The sequence below is a fragment of the Saccopteryx bilineata genome, chromosome 1 (genome assembly GCF_036850765.1).
Source record: "Saccopteryx bilineata isolate mSacBil1 chromosome 1, mSacBil1_pri_phased_curated, whole genome shotgun sequence".
NCBI classification, from domain to species: Eukaryota; Metazoa; Chordata; class Mammalia; order Chiroptera; family Emballonuridae; genus Saccopteryx; species Saccopteryx bilineata.
The window spans coordinates 128,534,910-128,549,860 of NC_089490.1; the positions used below are offsets into that span (position 1 = coordinate 128,534,910).

General features: G+C 49.5%; 1 protein-coding gene across 1 annotated transcript; it reads right to left on the reverse strand.

Annotated features, from left to right (window-relative positions):
- Positions 1-274: 274 nt before the first annotated feature.
- On the reverse strand, positions 275-13,732 carry KRT82 (keratin 82). Its single transcript, XM_066265674.1, has 9 exons — positions 13,328-13,732; positions 10,895-11,103; positions 8,142-8,202; positions 7,365-7,460; positions 6,873-7,037; positions 2,957-3,082; positions 1,241-1,461; positions 1,004-1,035; positions 275-536 (listed from the first exon to the last, which is right to left on the reverse strand). Exons 1-9 carry the CDS (start codon positions 13,730-13,732, stop codon positions 295-297), a joined length of 1,557 nt encoding a protein of 518 aa, XP_066121771.1. The 3' UTR covers positions 275-294.
- Between the last annotated feature and the right edge of the window lie 1,219 nt (positions 13,733-14,951).

Genomic DNA, 14,951 nt, shown 5'->3' on the forward strand with positions numbered 1-14,951 from the left:
TGGAAGAGCCACACTCAAGGGGTCAAAGAGCCGCGGTTTGCCAACCAGGGCTCCAGGGCACAAGGGAGATGCATTCTCTTTCTTTGCATCCCACCCCTACACCTAAGCTAGCTCAGGGTCTGCACACAGTTAAGTGAAAAATGGCTCTAGAAGTTAGGACAGAGCTGAGGAATACCAGCAACAACCCAAGGGAAATCTGCATTCAGAACAGGAAGGTGAGGTTTTGGAATCTCCTGGTTTTCCAGGCTGGGCACTAGTGCCCTGTGTCCTGGACTTCCAGCCTCTGCAGCAGTGCTAACACTTGTGGCAGGAGGAGCTGCCTCCAGACCCCAGCTTCATGCTGGAGCTCCACTCGCTGGAGCAGCCCAGGAGCCCCTGGGGCTCGCAGGGGATGTAGAGTTCACTGGTGCCCACGACACTGCAGCCTCCACTGCTCTTGATCACACTGGCATCCTCTGGGCAGTATTCGGTCCTCAGCATGGGCGTGCTGACCACACATGGCTTATACAGGATGGCACCTTTTGAGCTGCTCACAGCTGTGGGAATAGGATCAGGAATCGTTCACTAAGATCATGCCCCCACCTGCTGCCATTCACCCCTAAGGAACCTCATCTCACCCCAGCCACAGAGTGCCCACCAGTTCCCCACATGCGTCTCCTCTATTCCCAGAGCCATGGCTTCAGCTTCACCCTCTTTGTTTCTGCTTCTCTGAGCCTGCTTCAAATCCTCTTTCTCTAGCAAAGCATCTTCATGTCAGTATGGATCCTTGCAGCTTCTGGGCCCTGAAGCACTGGGACCATGCTGCATATCTGCTCCCCATTCTGATTCCCACAGACTTAAGTAGCCCTGCAGCAGAGCTTCTCCCTCCGACCAGGAGCTCCAACAGACAGACTCTTCCTTTGGGTGAGGAGGCATGCCAAGGTATGGGCAGGGGTGCTGGAGCCTATGTTGGGTTGATCAGCCCCCAAGGACCCAGAGCCTTGGGGAGTACACATCTACTCACAGATATTCACGGGCCCAATGCCTTCACACAGCCTGAGGTGAGAGGAAAAAAGACACAAGGTAACTGCATTAAAGAAGCCAAGGCCAATAAGCACAGACAACCCCATTTTCCACCCGCACCACAGAACACGTCCACGAGGGCACTCAGACTGGGCCCTGCTCTACATTTTTTATGACTGCAGATGGGCTATACCAGCAGCAATCCGAGGGCAGGAGAGTATCCACATCCTACACTCACCTCTGCTCCTCGCCCTCCAGCAGGCGCCTGTAGGTGGCGATCTCGATGTCCAGGCCCAGCTTGGAGTTCATCACCTCCTGGTACTCCTTGAGCAGGCAGGCCATGTCCTGCTTGGCCTTCTGCAGGGCCTCCTCCAGCCCGGTCAGTTTGCACTTGGCATCGTTGAGGGCCGTCTCGCCCTGCTGCTCAGCCTGGGTCACTGCAGCTTCCAATTTGCAGCGCTGGGGGAGTGGGCACAGAAGGCATTATTGGAGACCTTTGGAGCCCTAGGCCGACTCTCAGAAGAACAGAGTGAACACGGTCATTATAAAATAACAGGATCTATCTATCTATCTATCTATCTATCTATCTATCTATCTATCTATCTATCAATACCTTTCTATACCTGTCTCTATATCTGGTACAGAGCTCCTAAGACCCTTGTAATCTCCTAAGTGATAAAAGCACTAAGAGCATCTTTTGTTCTAATATTTGGTCTCTGATCCAGGCTCTTGACACAGAGTTCCTAAATTTCTTGGAATTTCCTGAGTGACAGCAGTATCTTTTGCTCTAATGAGGCTCTGGGTGGGCGTCTGGAGGGCTCCTGGGTGAGGGTGGTTCACCAGCAAGATCAAGCCATGAGTAGAGGCTTGCAATTTTCAGTGCCACCCTCCACCCTTCAGGGCTGGAAATGATTGATCATGCGTACATGAGGAAGCCTCCATAAAAGTTCCCAAGTATGGGTTTGTGGCGGTGGTGCGACAGTGATGTGCTCAGAGAGAGCGTGGAGACTCTGCGCCCCTCCGCACCCCTTCCGTTTGCATGGTCACGTGTATTCTCTATCATGTCCTTTACTAACAAAATGGTGAACGGCAAGTAAACTATCCTTGAGTTCTGTGAGCCACTCTAGCAAATTAATCAATCCCAAGGAAGGGGTTCCAATTTCTAGCAGAATGGTAGGAAGCTCAGGGTCAACCTGGACCTGTGATTGGCATCTAAAGTGGGGCAGTCTTGTGGGATAGCCCTTAACCTGTGGGATCTGACACTGTTTCCAGGTAGATAGTATCAGAATTGAGTTAAATTGTAGAACACCCAGCTGGTATCACAGAATTGCTTGGTGTGGGCAAAACCCTACACATCTGATGTCAGAAGTTTTGTAAGTTTTCCTACAGTCTTGGTTACACAGAAGATTTAAATCTGCTGTGGGTTTCATCCTAGGATTGTGACATGTGATTCCTCTGGAGGACTGGCAACGGTTTTCCTATCTGCAACGCCTCAGGGAGATTTGAGAGTTTCTCTTAGACACACTGAGCAATTTCTTGAGGGCTAATAGATTTTGTGCCTGGCTGGTCTTCACTCGTCGGAGAACGGAGTGGGTCTGATTTAATGAACTCTGCAGAGTCACCTTGACCTTCAGGATAATTGAATTGCAGTCTTTGGGCTGGAAAAGACCATGGAGACAGTCTTTTTTTTATGCTCCCATCTACTGAAGCACCTTTGCTCTCTCATCTTTGATAATAGGTGGCCTGGCCTCTGTTGGGGACCCTGCTGTTTCCTACAGCTGCTCTTCCTGTGGTTGGTGAGCTCTTCTGTAGAAAGGGATGTGCCCTCTTAATTGAGGCAGCCTATGTTTATTGCCTCTCCAATAGCACTCCCTGGGCGTATGGACCCGCCCCACATGACCAGATGGTGGGTCAGCCTCAATGGCCCCTCAGGACCAGGCCTCTCTGGCCTCACCTGGGCTTTGACACTCTCAATCTCTTGCTGTAGCCGCTGGGTCCGCTTCTTCATTTCCAGGATCTCACTCTTGCGGTTGCGGAGGTCGTCACACTGGCTCCCGGAGGTCAGCCGCAGCTCCTCATACTGCAGGGACCGAGAAGTCAGAACCCAGCGCCCCCCTTTCTCACTGTCCCGAGTCTCTCCTCTGATGACTTCCTGGCTCAGGTGCTCTCTAATTCTCACACTTTCTCTGTTCCCCATATTTTTACCATTTCTGGCCAATTTTGGGTCCTTTTCTGGGCTGCTCCTCAGTCTCTTCTCACCTTCCAGCCCTGAACAGTTAGGCTTATTAAATCCTTCTCCAATTTCCAAGGTCCCCTCCTCTCTGTTTAGCTGTTCTGTGTCTTGTCCTTTCTCTCTGCCCCAGAGCCCAAAGGTCTCCGGAGGGTTCCCTCCCTTTTAGATGTCCCTCTGGACCTCAGCTTGGGATGCCTAACAGACCAAGGACAGAGGACAGACCATGTCTGCCCCCAGGGTGAGTATGATTGTATATTCTTCTCCAAAGCAATTGAAAACAAAATGCAATATTTTCTTCTACCTTGGCTAAACACTTCTTCACCTTTGCAACTCTGAAGCCAATTTCTGAATAGCCTATTGTAGATTACATTTGCAGAGTTTTGAAAATTAGCCAACTAGCTTTTTGCACATAATGGATGGCAGCATTGAAAATGCAAAAACGAGATAAGCCCAAAACCTCTTTGGCCCATGGGGTATTTGGCTATTGTGTGAAAGCCAATAGTTGCCTAATTAATAACTACTTTCCTCTTCTGCTTTTGTTTGGGGTGGTCATAAGCCAGATAAGAGGATATTGCTTAGCCTTCTCATGAATGAGGTCTATGACCCCTGCTGAGTAGGGTTTCCGGGGAAAGTTCTTTGAAGTGGGAGATGATTCACTTGGAATGTTTCTTCTGCCCTCTGCTATCCTTTCTGCCTGAAATGAGCATGTGAGATTGGTGGTATGACAGCCGTCCTGAGACAGATGGCAACCGTATTAAAGCAATGTTAAGGATGGCAGAAAAGAAAGCTAGAAAGAGTCTGTGTCCTTGATGGTGACATAGATCCTTGGGTTAATTGTGGGTAGTCTATTCCTGTACTTAAAATTATTTTTTAAAATTTCTGATCCTTACAGGTAAATACAATCTTTAAATGATAAAGTTGTCTTTCTGGTTCTGATTTAGGAGGATAGGTGTAAAGCCAGGAGCCACCATCGTGGCCATTCACATGCAGGTTCGCATTGGATTCAGACAGTCGGTAAAGAAACAATGGAGCCAAAAACTTGATAGGCCATTTTCTTTGATTCTAGCTTGCACCCGGCGGGCAAGTAAAAACACACACTGGGCTCCAAAACCCACTCACATTCAGTGCTCACAAAGCTACTGACTTATCCGAGTTTCCTAGAATCAAAGGTTTCTAGCTCACCAGCCTTATTCTCCTCAGTTCCCCATCTCCTTCCTTATCCCAGATACAAACTCTACACAAACTGGCATCTCGCTCAGCACTCCGCCATCTTGGCTGCTTCTCCTGGCCACATGGCCTCTTTCTGCTCTCTGCACTGCTCCCTCTGCTCTCTCATGCTAATCATCCCAGGAACCAAGAGCGCAAACTCTCGTTCTGCCCCCATTTTATATTGTAGCTTCACAACCTCTAATCCAATATACAAAATAGGGAAGTCTCTAATACAAAGTCACTTCTCTGAGGCATGATTGGATTGTACCACCCCACATCAAAAAGGGTGGGAAAGGCTTAATCCCAAAACCAAGCCCCAGGCTACAAGGATTCTCAACACACATTAATATCACCTGGGCTACGGCCTCACGTGGGCAGCGCCATTTTTAACAAAGTGAGCATAATACATTTTAGCTGCCCAACAATAGGAAAATGAGATTGTTTTCTCTGAGTGTGCTTGATTGATGGGCAGTCCAGGGGAGCAGCTGGAGGGGGACTAGCCAGGATGAAACCTGGTGTGGTTGAGCCACAGAGTCTCTGGGAGCCGACTTCAGGCTACGGTTTGATACCTTGGATCACAATGAATCTCCAGAAAATGGATAGAACATCACTTTGGGTGGTGGTACCCACTGCCTTCAGAAAAGTCCAAAGTACTTAGCACAGCACTGAAGATTTGCTGTGATCTGGCCCCTTGCTACCCCGCCAGCTCCATCTCCTTCACGATGCTTCATACTGGGAACTCCCCGTTCATGCTTTGTATCCTGGCTCCTGCTGCCCCAGCCAGACACACCCTTCCCTCATGCTCCTGTTGTTCTTGACCTCCAAGATCCAGATCAAATGCCGATGCCTCTGTCATTCCAGACACTTCATGCTACTTTGTTTTTCTGTTTGGTTGGTGACCCGTTTCTCTCCCTGTATACTGTAATCTTGAGCATAGGGGTGGTGTGATCTGAGTATCCTCGTGGTGCCAACACCCCTCAGTTAGGCCATTGTGGGTCAAATAAGTTTGTAAATATGATATATCTGTTTGCTCCCTTATAGTCTGCATTGGGTGTGAGGGACAGACTGTAAGCAGGCAGAGTCCTTATAGCCTAAGGCTTAGTTTTAAGACTAAGCCTTTCCCACCCTTTTAATACTAAGATCTTCTCAACACTAAGCTTTTCTCCACACCCTTGACTGTTGCATGATGTAGGGTGGTGCACTCTTATGAGGAATCCCATTTATGCCTCAGACTTTGTATCAGAGACTTCCTTATTTGTATATTGGATTAAAGGTTTTGATTTCTACACTATAAAATGGGGCAGACTGGAGGCCCTCTCTCTCTCTCTGTCTGTCTCTCTCTCTTCCTGAAATTAGCATTGCAACAGAGAGGCAGCCAAGATGGCAGAGTGCTGAAGGAGAAGCCAGTTTGTGCAGAGAGAAGGAGATGGGGAACAGAGGTGAATAAAGCTGGTGAGGTAGGAACTTTGATTCTAGGAAACTTGGATAAGTCAGTGGCTTTGGGAACATTGAATGGAAAGGGAAGTGTTTTCCCACTGTGTGTATTTCTTGCCCGCCATGTGCAAGCTAGGATTAAAGCTAATGGCCCACCAGTTCTTGGCTCCTTTGTTTTATTACCGTCTGTCTTAATCAAATCCGAACCTGCATGGGCCAGGCGGCTGTGATGGTGGCCGTGGCTACTGGTTTTACAGCCATCTTTCCCTGGCTACTATTTAAAACCATATTCCCACAACATTCCCTACACTTCACCCTGATTTGTTTTCTCCATAGCATGCAGCACCATCTGACACACATGTACTTGTTACTGTTTGTTGTCTGTCCCTCCCCAGCTTCCAGAATGAAAGTGACAGGAAGGCAGGGACTGCTGTCTGTTTTGCTCCCTGCTGGAATCCTGCATCTAGAGCAGTGTTTGGCACAAGACAAACGCTCAAGAAACAGTTCTTGAGTTCTTGAGTAAATGAATGAGAGAACGCATGAATGAATACTTGGTGTCTTTCACAGATAGGGCAGGTGAGGCTGAGATGATATTGGTTCAATCAAGTCCAACTGCCCTTTCAGCCAGCCCCTAATTACCTAAGGCTAGGGTCACCTTAAATCACCATTTCTGCTCCACCATTATCTTCCTCTGACACCTTGAAGCCCAGAGCCCTCTTTGCATTATTGCCAATTAGTATTCTCTGACTTCACGTTGAGGGAGTCTATGGTTAATAAAGCTGGGCACCCTGGCACATTGATGAGAGGCTTGGGCTGGCTGCGGGGTCCACTCCCACATGTTCCACGGGCACCTGGCCTGAGGCCTGGCAGAAACAATAAGGGTTGGGATTTATGGGGTTCCCTGTCTCTATGGCATGGCATGAGTCTTTCATTATCTTCTCACCCACTTTTTGGGGAAGTGGGTCTGAAACCCCCTCCCTCACCCGGGCCTCACCCGGCACTGGTACCAGGCCTCCGCTTCAGCTTTGCTGCGGCTGGCGATGTCATCATACTGAGCCTTGATCTCAGCAATGATGCTGTCCACGTCCAGCACCCGGCCATTGTCCATCTTCACAATGACTGAGGTCTCTGAGATCTGAGACTGGAGCAGGCAGATCTCCTGGGGGTGGGGGAGCACAGGTGAGCTCTTTGAGGATGACTTTCCCACAGCAGCTTTCCACAGGACTTGGCTGTGGCACCCCAGGTCTTCAATCACCAACTGGCTTCCTGTCCCCCACTCCAATTACACAGAGACCTGAGAGCCAAGGTCTGGGCCATCTGACTTTCAGGGTCTCACTGCCAGAGAACCAGCTGTCCCATAAAAAGAGCTGACTTCTTTACATGCTTACTTTTCTGAAATGTCCCCACTGGGCTGGAGCTTTCCCAACCCATGTCTGTGTAGAACTGCCCCTGATCTACCACCTGTGGGAAGCATGGCTGCAGGTACCTCCTCATACAGGCCTTTCAGGAAGTCGATCTCCTGGACCAGAGCCTCCACGTTGGTCTCCAGGTCAGCCTTCAGCAGGAAGGCCGTATCCACATCCTGTGTTCAGAGCATTGGCAACTATAACCCGGGGCTGGAGGATATGGCTGGGCCACGCCCTCCACCCGCTGGGCTACTCCTAACAAGCTGGTAGTAGGTGGCAGGTGTGTACACACCTTTCCTCGTGTAAGCCCATGTGAAAGTGAAGCGGTCACAAAGCCAAGGAAGGAGGGAGGGGTCCTCAGCCCCAGGACCACACTCCTGGGCTTGGTACCCTGTTGGGGAAGGATCTGAGCGAGCAGGGTTTGAAGGAGACTTGAACACAGCTTCTCAGAGCTGTGGGGCTCAGGCCAGAAAATATCTAGCTATTTTTCTGAGAAATCATGGCAATGGTTTTCATCTTTTGGGGTTTGAGTCAGAGTTTTTGTTATGATTTTGATTTGGCATTAATTACATCTCTGGCTTCTTGGGTAGGTGTAGACACAACCTTAACCAGCTTTGGCCCCTATGGGTTGGGAGGTGGAGGCCCTGTGGATCACCGCCCTTTAGCAAGGGGTGGGTGATGCTGGCCCTCATCTTTCTCAGGGTCACTGGGGCCGGCACTGGGGTCTGAGGGGTGAGGGACCGTTTTGCAGGTGGGTGGGCTGCAGACTTGTTTGGACACAATCCCAGAGCTGAGTGTCCTGAGGCCGGCTGGCCTGGCTCTGGAGGCTTTCTCCCTCTCTGTACCATCTTCCTCACCTTCTTTAAGGCAACAAACTCATTTTCTGCACAGGACCGCAGGGACAGCTCCTCTTCATATCTGGTGGAATGGGCAGGAAAAAATGTTTCAGTCAACCTGTGTCATTCTGAAGGGACCTGAGGGAAGGGGCCTTTGGGGGCAAATCTGCTTCTCACTGACTGAATGCCCTGAGTCACCAGGTCCAGCCTCTGTCTCTGGACAATTCTAGTTACTCCAACCATTCAAGACAGGTGATTATTATCATAGCCTTTCATTAGCCAATTTGTTAGTTTAGCCTACTCCCCACTAGCCTAGTGGTGAGTCATCCTCTGGGGAGTACTCTGTAAGCTTAACTTCATTCTGTCTTGCTGCTTAGGAAGCCCACTTTATCTGATTGTTTCCTCTAAGAAGGTGGTGACAAGCTGGCTGCCTGTTGTTGGCAGAGCTGTCTGTTCTGAGTTGTTCTGAGAGGAAGTTATATTATAACCACAGAAATCCCAGCTGACCCTGTGCCCTCCTCACCAGAGAGTACTGAATCTGGTCTCTTCCTGCAGTTCAGTTGCAGAGGTAGCAATTAACCACTTTAGCAGACCCAGAGTCACAGCCCAGCCATTTCCTCTAGGTCCTCACCCACTCACTGCCCCCATGGCTATGGAATCAGGGTCAAGAGGTTCAGTCTGGCCAGAATGACTCAGTTTGAAGAGTAAAATTGAACCTTTAAAAGCTTCCCTGCACTTCCTGACACCCATCCTTCCTTTTCCCAGTGGGCACTGCTGTAGCACGGACACTGGTGCTGAAGCCTGCCTCTGGGTTTGAATCCGGGCTTGGCAAGTGCTAGTCCTGTGATCTTGAGTAAGTGATTTGGCTTCTCTGTGGCTTAGTGTCATCATTTGTAGAATGAGGATTACACTGGTCCTGTCTCACAGGGTTGTGAGTTAGCATATCACAATGAGTTAATATCTGCAAAGCTATTAAGCTTGGCAAAGGGTCTGTACTGTGTAAGTGCTGGTTATTATTGTTAAAATACCACTTGATCTCATCTTTCTCCTACTGTCTCACTTCTAAGATCCAAAGTCCTAATCTTGAGCTGCAAGCCACGTTTCCTGACCATTGCGTGCCTTACCCCTTGGTCAGGCATTGCTCCTGCCGAGAGGGCTGGCCTCACATGGCTTTGTCACACGTTCTGGTTACTGGAGTCATCTACTCTAACTTGGAACATTCTGGCCCTTCCTTATAACCTGCTCCTTTTCCAGGGTCCACTCCAGACTTCTCCTTTTTAAGAAGTAACTGCAATGGAACATATTCTTCAAGGCCCTGAGTAAATGGCACCTACCCCCAGGATGGGTTTCTAGGCCCCCTCTGCTCTCTCAGTCTCGTAGGATTCTTTTCCTTTCTGCCCTGTACCACCTTGCAACTGATGGTGTGTATGCATGAAAGTCTGTGCTTATTGGACTGTGGCATCTTGTAGGAAGGAGCCAGACTTTTCCATCAACCATGAATAGGCACGTGGTTGACACCTTCAGCATGAGTATCCCCCACATGGCTCAACTCCATGACCCACAACCCTTATGAACCATTGCTTTCAATATTTCACACTGTTTCTTGTTAATGGAAATGTGTCTTTCTCAGCTCTCCCCCACCAACATGTGCTCCATGGGATCCTGGTTCTGGGAGAGACCCACCTAGGACCAGGTGGTCCTAGGATTAAGCAATTTATCTTCTTGTAAGCACTGGATCCTATAATCCAGGGGTCCTCAAACTACGGCCCGCGGGCCGCATGCGGCCCCCCGAGGCCATTTATCCGGCCCCTACCGCACTTCCAGAAGGGGCACCTCTTTCATTGGTGGTCAGTGAGAGGAGCATAGTTCCCATTGAAATACTGGTCAGTTTGTTGATTTAAATTTACTTGTTTTTTATTTTAAATATTGTATTTGGTCCTGTTTTGTTTTTTTACTTTAAAATAAGATATGTGCAGTGTGCGTAGGGATTTGTTCATAGTTTTTTTTTATAGTCCAGCCCTCCAGTGGTCTGAGGGACAGTGAACTGGCCCCCTGTGTAAAAAGTTTGGGGACTCCTGCTATAATCCTTCAAGCTCTTCATTTACATATGCTTATCAACCACCTCCTGCTGTGTGAGTCAGGCATGAGCTGCAAGTCTAGCAGGCTACAGAACCTTCACCACCAGAAGCTGGGACTGAAGACAGAGAGACAGAGGATCTGCTGATGAGTGTGGGGTGAGGACTTCCAGCTGTGATGGGAGGAGGGAATCCAGGAGTCAGGGGTGAGAGGAAATGTGGGATATATTAGCCTGGATGTGGTTCAAAGAGATGCTGAGAGGGGCTTATCAGAAGAAAGAACAGGGGGAGCAAAAGCTCAGAGGTAAGAGGGTTTGGGGATCTGTTTGGGGAATAAGAAGTAGTTCAGGAAATGCGAAATGATTGGTGGAAGACAGGGCAGAACAGGTGGTTTGAAGCAGAATCTGGAATGCCAGAAATGGCAGGAAAAAGGCCATGTTTTATACTGAGGGAGAGGGTGAGGGCCTTCCTTAGGCAGGGTGGTGGGAAGGGAGATGAAGACAAATACACAATTTCAGAATTCCTACCTTGTGCCAAATGGGCAGTATCCTATATCATCCTTCCTACTCTTAGTTCTACTAACTAGTAAGCTAAGTTTTAGGGTTCCCTAAAGCTTCTTATAGATAGGGAGACCAAGGCCCAGATTGTTTGCCTGGCTCACCTAGGACGCTCTCGGGGGTGACATTGGAGCAAACTCACCTTTTCCGGTAGCCCTCCAGCGTGTCCTGGAGGCTGCAGAGCTCGGCCTCCAGCCGAGCCCGGTCCCCTGTCACGCCTTCCAGCTGCCTCCGGAGGCCGCAGATGTAGGCCTCAAAGATGGGCTCCATGTTGCTCTGGCAGCTCCTCTGCTGCTGCGTGAACTTCCACTTGGTATCCAGCAGCTTGTTCTTCTGCTCTAGGAACCGGACCTGCAGCCAAGACCAAGATATCACTGGGCGGCAGGTTACCTGGGGACCATGGCTTGGAGAGAATAAATGGCGATGGGGGCAGTGAATCAGTTTCTGCTCCCTCTCTTGACACACCACTGCTAATATGCTAAAGTTTACAGATTGGGTCTCTGCATAGACTGGCACCTGAGGTTATCTCTCTGTGTCTTCCCTGCTTGGAGGAGCTGATAGGACCCTCCTTCTACCGAGGGGTTGCACACTGTTGTAGAAAGAACACTGTTCCACAAAGCCTGGGCAGGTCCCCCTTCCAGCCCTGTCTGCCTGCCTCCTGCTGGACTTGTAACTTTGTCCAGTCTAGGCCATCCCATCCCTGTAAGCCTTGTTTTCTTTCCTAAAGCTCCTGCTTGGGGTTGTGAATGGGAAGCACTTTACAGATATTCATTCTAATGTAAGCAGGTGACATTATACTCAGGAGTTGTCAGGCTCTCTTCAATTACAACCCAGGGACAATCAGGGAAAAGGTCATATGAAAGGCTCTGTCCCAGGACTTCCAGCTCTTTTCACCCACTTCACCCCATCCTGCAGCAGCACTGCATCTAAAATAGTCCCTGTTACAGTAATGTGGAGAGCTGCTGGCTCACCTCCTCCGTTTCTGTGGCTTGAAAACCTGTATCAGGAGAAGCTTAGTGAATTGACCACAGTCACCCAGCTAGTCATTGGCAGAGGAACACACTCTCCAGTCCTCACTCTGAGATTTTCCACATTGTGCACTCAAAGAAACTGCAGAAGAAGTAGCATTGCCCTACTTCTGGTCAATGGCCATGTCACCGGAAGGCCTCCAGCCTCACAGAGGGTGGTGTGATGTTGTTGACAGCCAGGACCTGTGTTGTTAGAATGAGCTTACAACCAAACCTTATGAGCTTTTAAAACTAAACTCTGTTGTGCCTGACCTGTGGTGGTGCAGTGGATCAAGCGTCAACTTGGAACTCTGAGGTCACTGGTTCAAAGCCCTAGGCTTGCCCAATCAAGTCATGTATGGGAGTTGATGCTTCCTGCTCCTCCCCCCTTCTCTCTCTCTCTTCTCTAAAAAAAATATGAATAAATAAAAATAATTTAAAAATATTAAATAAAAAGTAAACTCTGTTGCCCTGGCCAGTAAGCTCAGTTGGTTAGAGTGTTGTCCTCATATGCTAAGGTTGTGGGTTCAATCTCTGGTCAGGGCACATACAAGAATCAACCAAAGAATGCCTAAGTAAGTGGAACAACAAATTGATGTTTCTCTCTCTCTCTCTCTCTCTCTCTCTCTCCCTCCCTCCCTCCCTTCCTCTCACTCTTAAAAATCAATTAAAAAATTGAACCGTGTAACAGTTTCCATATAATAAAACCAGTTCCTTTTGGGAAGGCTTTTGCATCTATCACTTCCTTTAATTTTCACTCCCCCACCCCCTACCCTTCCTGAGGCTGGGCAGTGAGCAGTTTGCACAGGGCCTCAGGGCAACAGTCTGGAGTGAAGCCAATACCAGAGTCCAGTTCTCCTGATTTCTGGCCCAGGACTCTCTGCCGTAGACCTTGGGGCCATCAGAAATGCCTGTGCAGCCCTTGGCATGTGTCCTGAGTTCCAAGAGGCTTTCTGAAGTATAGGGACAGGCCCAGAGGTGGCTGAGGGTGACAGGGGTGGGCCAATTTAGTGCCATTCAAAGACAGCACACCACTCTTTGCCATGGGTTTCAGAGCTGTGGCTCTGGGATTGACAGATAGAAAGAAGACTTTGGTCATGACCAGCTTTATCCCTAGCTCTCACTGCTCCACCTCCTCCTCATCACAGGCCTAACCTAATGGCAAATTCCAAGGTCATAGTGTCCATTCTCACCTCCAAGCCCAAGGGTCTGGCCCCAGCTCAGGCACTTAGAAAGCAGCTCTGTTGTTAAAGCTCATCAAAAAGCCCTTTTAAGTTGTTCCTTTCAGTATCTACCATTGCTCTGGAAGTTCCTCTTGTAGTCTGACCTGAGGCAACCTTGGTGATTTTATCAGATAATAGCCAGAGAGAGATGACATATTAAAAACAGGGTCAGCAAACAGAAATGTTTAGTACTGAGCCTGATCTAACCATCTTTCACTGGTTAGTGATCATGGAGCACAGGAGAAGTCAATAGATGAACAGTGGCTTCCTTATGGTCAGTTTTCCCCTTCCTCTCTGGACCAGACACAAGGTACTCCTTGCATCCCACGGTCTTTGACCCCTCACCTTGTTGATAAAGGATGCAAAGCGGCTATTGAGGCACTTGATCTGCTCCTTCTCGTCCCTCTTCACACTCTGCACGGTCGGGTCAATTTCCAGTTCGAGTGGGACCAGCAGCCTCTCATTAATGGTGACAGGGGTGATGCAAGTAGGAGGCCCACAGGTGGCCCCCACTCGGTATCCGAAGCCAGGAAGGCCGCACCTGGAGGCAACCCGGGGCCTCCTGAAGCCCATGTTGCACAGGCTCCATGAGCCGAGGCAGCCCAGGGCCCGGAGGCCCCCGCCACTCCCGGGCCGGCATGGCCCCTTACTCACGGCATAGTGGGTGACCACCTGGGGGAGGACAGCCGAACACGAGCTAAAGGTCCGACTGCCACACCTGGAGCCCTGCTGGAAGGATCGGCACGCCATGGCAGGAGAGAGAGAGGCAGAGAGGCGGGTTCTCGTGGGGAGAATGGGAGGCGAGGCCTATCAAGTCTGCTCAGCTCCCACCTTTTTATCTGGTAGGGGGATGGAGGGCTGAGCTGGTCAAACCCCCAATCATCATTAAACCAGGTTTATAAGCTTGGGAGATTGGGAACTCTAAAGTACCCAGGTGGATAATTAGGGTAGCAAAGAGCAGAGAAAGAGAGCCAATGGTCAGTGCTGGTGGCCCTATAAAATGTCCCATGTGTCCTCCTTCCTTGTTCACAGGGGTCATAAAAGGGGTCAAGCAGACAGATATGTCTGGCATATTCAGAGGCTCAGTCTCGAGGAAAGGGAGAGTTGGGACTTCATGTCATTTCATAACAGAGGGAGCATGAATTATACACCCTGCTGCCCTGGGATTAGAGGCCCACGTTGATACACTTGAGGATGCCCTACTTTCTTGAGACTGTTTTTATGCGTTTCTGTAGATGCTCTAGATCCAAGTGCCCTCCATGGACTTCCAGGTGACCCATGGGGCTCCCGGGCAGGTGTTGGGGTGGGAGGAGCCTCATAAGCAGGCTGCGCCCTGCCCCTCCTCAGGCCAGGCGGAGTCCTGGCTCTGGCCCCCTTACACCTTGTCTCCTAAGGCTCTGAGATAGAAGGCTCCAGACGTAGAGTCTTGTCCTCATGGACTGTTTAACCCAAAAAAGGCCATAAGGGACTCAAGAGGAGACAGACACCTTATGCTTGAGCAGAGGAGAGAAAGGGATGCTTTCCCCAAAACATGCATTGACGTCAGCTGTTAGGTTGGGGTTCCACGTCACTGTTTCTTTCCTTTCTCTCCCACCCCATCCCAAGCGCCCCTGAGGTAAACAGAGCCTGCTTTGGCCTGAGGACATCTCTGAGGATAGTCGCTGCCCTTAGGAGTTGTTGGGGTGGATGCAGGATACAGGCCTTCTCCCCAGCATCCAGGTTACAGCTCTTTGAAGATGCTGGAACTGCCACCCCATTCTATTCCCTCCCTCTTTCCATCGGTCCCATCAGTGGAACTGCTGCTGTGGCCAAAGGGTCTTTCCTTTTCATGTCGTGACTTTTTCCAGGTCAGAATCAACTCAATAATAATAATAATACTAATCGTAAGAACATTTATTGAGTAATTACTCTGTGCTAGACCACTCTGAGCTCTCCATTCATTATCTCATTTAATTTTTTTTTTTTTTTT